Here is a 10,515-nt window from a genome sequence, read left to right as displayed (position 1 = left end):
ATGGGGATTATACAGGTCAGTTCTTTGGACAAAAAGGTCAAATGAAAGCTCACAAATCAACAGAAATTAAAAGTTAAGAGTATCAAAATAGGAAATTTTGTCCAAGAATTCTTGTCTCAAGACAAGTTTATAATTTGTTCTTTATTTGCTTACCGCACAAACCTGATGCAAACTCATATCGTGCTCTAATAATTACAGTTTTATTAATCTCTTACACCCTTGAATTAGTTTTCATATTCTCTACACTGTTCTCTTCACATTTTCTACAGAACTGATCAGGAGAATTTTTTTAACAATCAAGGTCTTCTTCAATCAGCAGAAGATCATTTCCTTTATAGTGATATTGTAAGGAGAAATGATCTGCCAGTCGCCCTCAAGGGTTCAAGTGTTAAACTTAATTGTCACCATGACAAAAGGTGAATTTATCATTTTTTTCATTTCAAGTGTTAAGCTCATACAATAGTAAAATATGCACCACAATGACTCACACTGGAAAATATAACCATTTTTCTTTTGTGGTCATCAGAAAAGTACCCACAAAGTCAGGTGGATTGTTAGATAAAGAATTGGTCAGTGATATGCTCAAATGACAAATATATAATTTTTTTTAGTAAACTCAAAACCAGAACTTCCCAAAAGTTTGGTAAAGACTGTAAAATCAAATTTTGGCAAGGGGAGGGGACATATTAAAACCACATGTTACAGCAAATTGTTGGAAATGAGAAGATTATCAAATCACAAGCTAGCAGGATTGAAACTTAACTCCAAGCAAACCAGAGCAGTTTGTTGGTTAGTGTTATGCATTTGAAGAGAGTGGTACACTTTTCTCCCCCCATACTGCTGGTGACACACCCTAGAGTATCACACCTTACTCCTGTTTAAGATCTGCCATCTCTGGCAAATTCTGCTATCCTACTTTCCTTATCATGTCAGTGTATTTAAAAGGGAAAATACATATCAGAGGTGTAACCCAGTTTTTCTAAGTTAGGGATACAAGCGAAGTTGATCATAGGAGGAGGTCCACACATCAGTATCTGAGTGTCTGGTCCAGGTGGAGGCATGTGTTCCTTGAGCATTGCGTCATTGATGAATCCAGAACTGTATGGCCATCCTTTAAATTGAACATCAATAAAGGAATATTTTAGCGCATTCCTTCATTGGAGTTTCAAATATCAGATGTGCAAATATACATATATCCAATGGAACTTTCATTAAAAAGCTCAGACAATTTGATCAATACCGTCAGGTGGCTTGTCAAGTGTATACCAAAGCTTGAAATTCTCACATTCCTGATCCAGCTCTTCTAACTCGGGTCGTACAAGGATATCTCTTTCAGTCTGAAACCCAAAATAAGGTCATGTTAATAAAAACTTCATGATCACCAACTTTACATGCTTTTGATTGTTAAACAAATTCTTTTTGTTTGTACCAAAAGAAATCAGTGGAGAACAGTGTGAAGAATATCCATGACAGTGTGGAGAATATGCATGATAGTGTTCGGATAGAAAGTGTTAGATAGTTTGCCAAAACCTTTTGGATAATTAGGCCAACAGTGGTCCACAAAAGCAAATTGAAACTTTTATACCTTATCACTGACAAGTGCAGTAATGCAACATTGAAATTCAAGATTGTTGAGAAGTAGCTGCCCCGAACAAAAGTCACATCCACAAGAAAACTAATATGTAAACTATGGTAGCTTGGGTAGGTTAGAAAAGCAAATCGATTACTTAGCTCAACGTGGAAAAGATTTGATGTAACCTGAAAGGAATAAATACTTATATACCCAGACTTAAGAAGGAAGGAGGAAAGTAGACTTGAAGTTCATGGGAGATTAGACCACAAAGTTGTCTTGAATACTTTCCTGAGGCAGATGCACATACTTGGTTAGCAAACAGGAGAGTAATGTTGGTTTTATCTTCACTGTCTTTAATCACTGCACTTATGATCTGTAACATGGGAGTTATGCCTACAGTGCAGAACATAAAGAAACTTACAAAATAAACAGAATCACACAACAGAGTACATTTATTTATTACATGAACCCACACAAAACTTATCTTCAAGGAGATCTTGGTAAATGATATGATGATATGATGATATGAAATGATAACCAGCACCAAAAACTAATATATAACTTCACTAAATTCTACAACATTCATTGATCACACAAAGAATTGTGCAACATTGGGTGGGGCATTTGAACACAGTTTTGGCCCAAAGGCAGTGGGAAGGGGGAAATAGAACAAGCCAATCTTTCAAGTCAAGTTTATTTACCTAGAGAACCCATGTTGAATTTAACCCTTTAACTCCCAAAAGTGATTGACATGCAACTTCTCCCAACTATACCAATACATTATCCAGCTAACAGGTGATGAGAATACTCACTCCAGGTAGAAGTTGCTATCTTGATCTAACACCAAGTTCACCTATCTAATTTACAAGGAAAAGTGTAGCAGCTAGAGGGGAGAATTGACAATCAGATTGTAGGAGTCTGAACTAAAACGTCAATCTCACATACCAGTTCCCCCTGCAATCAAACCAACATTCTTAGCTGTTCTAAACTTGGGTTCCTTTGCATTCTCCTTTATAGCAAATTTTCCTGTATTTAAAGGCAAAATTTATAACATCAGTCAGTAACTAAAATGATCCTAAATATTATCATTTCTTTTTGTCCAGATCCAATTGAGAGGTCAAGGGTAATGTCTTTAGTTATCTAGTGAATAGTCACTCACCCAGGGGGTGGGGAATGTGAACCTTATCTGGGTGGGGTGGAGCATTTGAACTGGAAATGTAAAGTCTTTCCACTTGTAGTACACATGTTTCAATGGAGGAATTTGGAGGTTGTGTCCACTTTTGTCAGCAAATGCCTTAAAAGGCAATTTTTTGCATCATAGAATGATGCTTACAAGCCAAAAACCCAACAACAGCACCAAAAACTAATATATAACTTCACTAAATTCTACAACATTCATTGATCACACAAAGAATTGTGCAACATTGGGTGGGGCATTTAAACACAATTTTAGCCCAAAGGCAGTGGGAAGGGGGAAATAGAGCAAGCCAATCTTTTAAATGTTCAAAAACCTAGGAGTATGCAGAAGGGGGGGGGGGGAGAGGGGGTAACGGGAGGAATGTTGAAACTTCAAATTGATCAATGCATCAAGGGCAACAAAGCAAATCTGAAAACTAAACAACTCACCCCTCCCTACATAAGTTAGTTTTCCTGACGGTCCCCTGATGTCAACAGTGTCACCTATCTCTAGGGAATCTAGATACTGTGACATTTTGCCACCATCCGGGTACTTAGGATGTACATTCTTGAAATAAACCTTAAACAGAAATGAATTGAAAACAAATGAAAGGCAGATCATTTCTCAGATATGCTAAATTTTTTCAGGAAATAATTCTTTGCACACATTTTGACTATAAAGTTAAGCTTTACAAAAATTGCCATAATTGCTCTAAAACTAATCAAACATTGCATGCATTTTGAGCCAAAAGTGTCCACATTTTCAGTTTGATTCAATGCATAAAATATTTAGACCATTCATGTGGTCATCCATTTTCAAGGAGGCATCTTTTGACCTCTTTTTGAGCCAATCTACCCTGGTAAAGTTATATAATTAATCCTAGTGTGCTCAACTAACTATGGTGTGCTGTAGCATTAATTTTCTATTTTCATTATATTTCACGCTCTAAAAAGACTAATACCTGTATACTTGAAGATCTCTTATAATTAAAACCAAGAGAAAAACTTAAGAAATGCACATATGAAGAGAGTGGAGATCAAAGATCTGAATGGTTCACCTTGATCACCAGCTCAAAATATCCCACTTCATCGTCAGAGGTCACTGGTGTGTATGGCCTGATAACAAGACTTCCATCTATTTTAGCACTGAGATACATGTGATTACCTGAAACACAGAGAGCAGATGAACAACTGTTCCAGAATAAAGAATTAATATTTCATACACTGCAAAAACATGGAATAACAATTTGGTTTGCTACCCTTCAAGTATGTACTGTAAAAGCTGAGACAGTGTACAAGTGGAATTTTTAAAAATTAACAAAAAATCTTACTTGAATAAAAAGCAAAAATTAAACCTACCAACAGGAAGTCCAAGTATGTGTTCAGGAGACTGGAGCTCAAATCGAAACCTTCTTGTATCATGACTAACAATCTGTAATGAACATAGAATTGCAAAGTTCAGTTTCTCTCCCACTGCCAGTAATGTTTGTGCAACAATTAATGATATCAGCAGGTTTTTATCATGTGAAATACTCTGCATATCAAGAGCTCTTCCATAGAGCCTTGAAAAAATCATCTTTGAATTTTAGGAAAAGACAGGTAAGGTGGGGATGGGAGGACTGAACAAAGTGTGGAAAAGGGGAGAGGAGATTGAACAAAGTGTGGTAAAGAGGGAGAGGGGACTGAACAAAGTGTGGTAAAGTGAGAGAGGGGACTGAACAAAGTGTGGTAAAGTGAGAGAGGGGACTGAACAAAGTGTGGTAAAGGAGGAGAGGGGACTGAACAAAGTGTGGTAAAGGGGGAGAGGGGACTGAACAAAGTGTGGTAAAGGGGGAGAGGGGATTGAACAAAGTGTGGTAAAGGGGGAGAGGGGATTGAACAAAGTGTGGTAAAGGGGGAGAGGGGACTGAACAAAGTGTGGTAAAGGGGGAGAGGGGACTGAACAAAGTGTGGTAAAGGGGGAGAGGGGATTGAACAAAGTGTGGTAAAGGGGGAGAGGGGATTGAACAAAGTGTGGTAGAGGGGGAGAGGGGACTGAACAAAGTGTGGTAAAGGGGGAGAGGGGACCGAGCAAAGTGTGGTAAAGGGGGAGAGGGGACTGAAAAAAGTATGGAAAAGGGGGAGAGGGGATTGAACAAAGTGTGGCAAAGGAACACTTTGCCTGTGTCCAAACCCATGCTTTTTCCCCTTCATTTAACTCTCTCCCCCCCTTTTCACCAAGAGCTCTGGCTTAAAATGAAAACTTTTCAAATTTGCCACTGAGGTTATAATAGTAAACCTATAACAAATTTCAACTTCATAAACAGAAAATTGCCTGCTTTGCTTGCTGATGCAGGGCAACTATTCCACCTGCCCTTTATTTACTACTGTTGTCTAATAAAAAGGATCCTCCTGATAACTCATAATAAGACATTCCATCAATTGAACATTTCATGATAACATATAGGGAAAGAAAAGAAGTATTCTATACAGAAACCATACTGCCTTCTCTCTCCCATACCTTTTTTACTCAAACTTCAAGGGGCGGGGCCCTTTAACTGGATGATAAAATGGCAGTTTTTTCATACCCTTTCCAACTCATATCAAAGCCTTGTCAGAGAAATCCCTAGCCTGTTGCATATCTTTGGCTGGGAAAAGGTATCCTCTATGTGAAAGGAACTCCAGTGGATCAACAGAGAGCAAACACTACATAGATTGAAATTGAAACCGAAACCATGTAATGGTTCATAACCACATTCATGTATTTTAAACCAAGTAAGTGACAGGCTTCCTTCTGTCTCGGCAGATACCTCTCCCTGACAGAGAATCCCCAGGAAATAATAAAAAAAAAAGTGAGTTCTGATGCCTCTCTCGGGTAACTTGTACGCACTTACCTTCTTGTTAACGAGTTTAAATGGAATCTTTTTCTGCGGATCTAACGCAACAGGTCTGTTCTTCTTTCCATTTCCTTGCTTTCTAAGAAAGAAAGTTACCACTCCAAACGCCATAGTGACTATGACGACACCAGCAGCGACAAAGACAGGTTTCTGGAAAGCAATAAGACAATATTATAAAGTAGCAACCAAATGCTGGAATGCTCAGGCAGACCTGTATGTTAGGTAACTCCAGACAGTTGCAAATCAAATTGACGCCTCAAGGAAAAGGAATACGGCTTGGAAAAGGAAAAAAATACTAAACAAAAAAGCCTATGGATTCCTTATTAGGTAGTGCTTACCATTAATCGATCGTCCATGATTTAAAACTCACGCCGAGCTGATCCAAACCCGCAAAGACAACACTCCCAAGAACTAGCATGTTGTAAGATCCCGTGATCTGTCCCTTGAGTTGTCGAAGAGACTTATGGGTATTTCCTCTTAGGCACGAGAACTGCCGGGAGAGAGACATTTGAAGAGATCTCGATCTAGGAATATATATTTTTTTACTTTCGCACCTCCGACATGGGCGAGCAACTTGTATGGGCCTGCAAGAATGGAGATCTTGATCAAGTGAAAGATATCATGGAGAAACCGGTGAGAAAAACTGAGCAAGTGAACAATAATACTTCGTTGTCTATGCTTGTGGGTGTGATGTCCGATTCCAAATGGTCCCAATTTCTTGCTTTGGCTGGTGTGCAAAACGTCAAAGCTTTCTAGAAAATGCTACGCATTGGAAACAGTATTGATCTGAAAATAAGTATCTTCCGGTGAATCTCACCCTCTACATCTGGGCAATTTGTGAAATTTTTGTAGAAAATTGTAATGTGCAAGGTTTGCTAGGCTTTCGGATTATTGCAGATTATTGCCGTCTTGTTTTGCTTCTCGAATTTCGCAAGGTTTCTTGATCTCTATAGTTACGTATTCGATTCCTTTAAAACACTACAACTGGTTCTAAGGGAACTTGCTACAATTGTAGGGACGTAGTTTCAGTTTTGTATACGTTCTGGAGCTTTTGTTAGAAATTTAGACATCAATCTTGTCTGGATACAGTACCATTAAACATGTATGCAAATGTTTTTTGGTAACTAAACTAACATGTGCATCGCTTGTACTTGAACCACGTAAAGTATTTATTGAAGCAAAGTTATCTTTTATCAGAATGTGCCATTAGTTACAAATATCTTAACACCTTAAGCAATGCGATTCGAAGACAAGGAGTTCAGACTGCTTTCAGAATTTTTTACTTTCAGTATTATCACATTGAAGTTTATTGGTGTATGTAATGTGACTTCAAAGCCACGTCGCATATTGTTTAATTATTTACAATCTTCTATGAGCTGGAGTGTTTTTCAAACATAACTTTCTGAAGGATAGACAAATTGTTTGGATGTGTAGGTAACATTTTTTGTTCATGTTGTGAAATGTCCTAGGCAGAAATTGTACACAAGCTCTGATAAGATAAATGAATACAATACAACAATTTATGAACTATGAACCCTATTTGCATAAACTGTTGTGACTGAAGTTTAATTTTCATAAATAGAAAAATTAAATGATTTGAAAATGAGAATTTTCAAACCAGAAACAAATCTACACAGTTGCCAGATTATAAGGAGTTTGGATAAAATGGCTTTTGTACATAAGCCACAGCCTGAGAGATGAAAAATGTGCATCTAGGTACGTCAGTGGCACTGCTATGATGGAAATTGCAATTGTTTGGGTGTAAAGGGTTTACTAAGCCTGCAGTACAAATGAAATAGCTAATGCAAAAGAAGTATCAAAAGTCATGAAAACCCTTGACTATAATTTGCTTTGTACAACTGTGTCAAATTCTCCCAAAACCCATATGTAGAGGCAAAGCTTTGAGAACACTAAAATTTCCACATCACTTTCAAGAAACACAGACATTTTTCCTAATGTAATATAGACAGTTTCCTCCATGTCAACTAAATTCTTAGATTTTTTCTCTAAAAGAAAGCCTCCATATTACTCCCCTTGCTGCTTCACAGTTTGCTCAGGTGCTACCCAACAAAACCGCCAGCTATGCTTACTAGTTATTACAACCTTGCATGAAAAACTGCCTATTTATTCCACAAAAAATCTGCAAGGATGGTTGAGTAAATTCTTCAGTAGTGTCTATTTTATTATAAAACAGGCATGGGGTTTAAATATTCATAATACCCTTATTTTTAAGGGTTTTGACGTGAATGCAGAAATACTGAATGGAAGAAGTGGGATACATTTTGCTGCAGATTATGGACAAAGTAATGTAATTGAGTATCTTCTTTCGAAAGGAGCAGACATAAATGTGAGTTTTCCTATCAATTTTGTTACTCTCAGTCTTACAAAAACCTGTTTAAGTAAAGGGTCGGTTCTGAATTTAAAAAATTTACCCTTTACACCCTAACATCCATATGCAAGTTCTCCTTACTGTTCTTTTGTATACATTTTATATGGTGTTTGTAAGGAGAAGTTGTCTAACAATCAAGAGCTTCTTGAGTTTCTGATCATTTCCTTTATTCTCATGAACTTAATGTTTGATTTAGGGGTGATACTGTGGGGAGAAATTAGATGCTTATCACTCTGAGGAGTTAGAGGGTTAAACAGTTGTGAGGCATTGGATATTATCCAATGGCAGTGTATTAAAAAAGCATCTGTTGGTTACTCATCAACTCTGCACTGATCATGTTGTACTCATTTCTTATTCTGTAATATCACTTTTAGTTCCCTTTCAACCTGAGAACCTGCCTTTGTCATAATTCACCCACCCTCTCCACCCATGAGCTGCATTAGGGGAGAAATGGCCTTTATTTTACCTTCCCCTTGATGTAGCTTTGCTTGCTCTGGCAAACTATAAGGATGATTTTGTATGCATTTGTATGATTGCTGTTATTTAGTACTTAGGGTTATGTTGAAGAGTTGGTAGAGTTCAATTTGGGTCTCTTATCATACATTCAAGTGAAAAGATCCTGGATTACTTATCCTGAACAACAGTGTATTTTAGGTAGCTTTTTCCATGTGAGTCATATGAACTAATGGTATTACTTATCTATATCAAAGCGTGCAGACAAATATGGAATCACTCCTCTGTTAGCAAGTATATATGAAAGTAACACAGACTGCGTCAAGTTACTACTTGAAAAGGTAAGAGAACTCTGCAAGGGCAAGAGTTTCCTCTTGTAATCAATGCATCCAAAAACCAAGATTGATGAGGGCCATTAATCATATTTACACAACCCACTGACAAAATATTCTAATCAACAATAAAAAGAGGGTTGGCCTCAAAAATTTGTATTTAGAGCAATTTTTAATTAAATATTGAAATTATTCCAGAATTGCTCTGGTTTTACTTAACTTCACTTCATGATTGATCCAGAAAACTTGTACCACTCTTTCAACCAATCAGATGATTATTAAACAAAAAGCAATCACACCTTAGTCTGTTCACATTTTCCCATGCATCAAGTAGTTTGCTTGTTTTTGTGGCCACATTTGGATGCAATATCACCTTAGAGTGCTGACAGCATCTCAAGAGATAATCACAAAATTTTCTTTCACCTTGCCCAATATTATGAGATAGATCCCACAATTCAATTCTACAGGTATGACCCACTGGGCATTTTTCAATCCGGGCGGGCTGACTAAGACTTTGAAGGGCTCCAGATGGTAGCTCTTATATTGAATGTGCAGAGACAGATGAGGTTAAAAGTCTTCTCATGTAGATTGCCAATAAAAACAGTATGTCTCTCTCCTTTTTTTTTTCCCCCTTTCTAGTGCCCTCCAGTTGAGACCCTTAGACGCTGCTTCAAGAAATTTGGTTGCGTGACCCTGGTGGCCTCAATGTTCTGTGTTCTTAGGGAAAAACATGTCACTAATACAATGCTTCACGTCCACCTCAGGAGTAGAAGTACATTTACTGATGGAAATTGTATTGGGAGAATATGATGAAATGCCCGGAGTAACCCTGTGCAACCCTTTAGCAGTGTACTCAGCATACTCCCTTCAGTGGAGTGTTTCCTCTCTCTTAGTAACATCTGTTTCTTTTCCTTCTCCAACAGAGGCAATGGCTGCTAGAAGAATCAATAGTAATGATAGTAATTTCTTTCCGTGAAGCTAAAAAAGGTATGAAGCCTACAAGTACTAGAGGAAGAAGCCTACAAGTTTCCATTGGTCATTGATAACAGAATGAAGCATTTTTGTACAAAGATAAAACTAAACATGGACAAAAACCTAGTTAATAGCTTTTAGAATTTGACTTTCAAGTGTTTTATTATTACTGAGTTGTCATAATGAAATTTGGTTTGGATTGTATTAAAGGGCTATAAGCAATCTGTTTAATTTCTGAACCTTTGTCTGATGTGTTTGTAATCCATGTTGTCCGCTACACAAGTCTAGAGTTGACAAATGTGCTGGTCCCTCTCTCAAGTATCAATTACTTAATTAGATATGGGGTATAGATGATATTGATGTTCCCTCTCAATGGGGGTTAGTGTGTTCCCCATCATCTACCTCCTTGTGCTAGTAGCTTGATCTTTGAAAGTTACTGTTTCCTTTTGTGATAAAATTTATCACACTGTGTAATCGCTGTCTTGAAGGCCAATAAATACTGCAAGTTTTGATTAAGATTGGTTCCTAATCAAGTTTTTCAAACATGTTCAAAGGGGTATCTGGAAGTGCCTACAATTAGGCACTGTGCTTTGCAAAACTTCATTATGTTGGTTTACATAATTCCTCACAGTGAATCAAAAACTCAGACTGAAGTCCAGGGGACTCCCGTGTGTCAGCAAGCCCACTGGGCCTGAATGGCCAGCAGTTTCTGTCACCAGCCTTGGTTAAAAATGCTGTCGCTGT

At 37.6% G+C, this 10,515-nt stretch overlaps 2 protein-coding genes across 2 annotated transcripts; one reads left to right on the top strand and one right to left on the bottom strand.

Moving 5' to 3' along the window:
* Nucleotides 1-184: 184 nt before the first annotated feature.
* On the bottom strand, nucleotides 185-6,064 carry LOC131778853 (NADH-cytochrome b5 reductase 3-like). Its single transcript, XM_059095323.2, has 9 exons — nucleotides 5,964-6,064; nucleotides 5,623-5,775; nucleotides 4,109-4,181; nucleotides 3,808-3,914; nucleotides 3,200-3,329; nucleotides 2,519-2,599; nucleotides 1,881-1,966; nucleotides 1,241-1,337; nucleotides 185-1,111 (listed from the first exon to the last, which is right to left on the bottom strand). The coding sequence occupies exons 1-9, from the start codon at nucleotides 5,979-5,981 to the stop codon at nucleotides 939-941; spliced, it is 918 nt and encodes a 305-aa protein (XP_058951306.2). The 5' UTR covers nucleotides 5,982-6,064; the 3' UTR covers nucleotides 185-938.
* A 26-nt stretch (nucleotides 6,065-6,090) lies between these two features.
* On the top strand, nucleotides 6,091-10,010 carry LOC131778953 (myotrophin). Its single transcript, XM_066171027.1, has 5 exons — nucleotides 6,091-6,258; nucleotides 7,859-7,972; nucleotides 8,725-8,843; nucleotides 9,320-9,400; nucleotides 9,721-10,010. Exons 1-4 carry the CDS (start codon nucleotides 6,187-6,189, stop codon nucleotides 9,384-9,386), a joined length of 372 nt encoding a protein of 123 aa, XP_066027124.1. The 5' UTR covers nucleotides 6,091-6,186; the 3' UTR covers nucleotides 9,387-9,400; nucleotides 9,721-10,010.
* The last annotated feature ends 505 nt before the right edge of the window (nucleotides 10,011-10,515 follow it).

This window comes from Pocillopora verrucosa, chromosome 8, assembly GCF_036669915.1.
Source record: "Pocillopora verrucosa isolate sample1 chromosome 8, ASM3666991v2, whole genome shotgun sequence".
NCBI lineage: Eukaryota > Metazoa > Cnidaria > Anthozoa > Scleractinia > Pocilloporidae > Pocillopora > Pocillopora verrucosa.
This window is presented reverse-complemented; position numbering and strand designations above follow the sequence as displayed.

Bases quoted from the DNA above. Each gene is read 5' to 3' on its own strand.
- LOC131778853 (XM_059095323.2), bottom strand. The intron at 3,915-4,108 runs GTAGGTTTAATT...TCTGTGTTTCAG, and splicing joins CATACTTGGACTTCCTGTTG to GTAATCACATGTATCTCAGT. The intron at 1,112-1,240 runs GTATTGATCAAA...TTCAATTTAAAG, and splicing joins ACTTGACAAGCCACCTGACG to GATGGCCATACAGTTCTGGA.
- LOC131778953 (XM_066171027.1), top strand. From the start codon at position 6,187: ATGGGCGAGCAACTTGTATGGGCCTGCAAGAATGGAGATCTTGATCAA. The intron at 6,259-7,858 runs GTGAGAAAAACT...CTTATTTTTAAG, and splicing joins AAGATATCATGGAGAAACCG to GGTTTTGACGTGAATGCAGA. The intron at 8,844-9,319 runs GTAATCAATGCA...AAGACTTTGAAG, and splicing joins AAGGGCAAGAGTTTCCTCTT to GGCTCCAGATGGTAGCTCTT.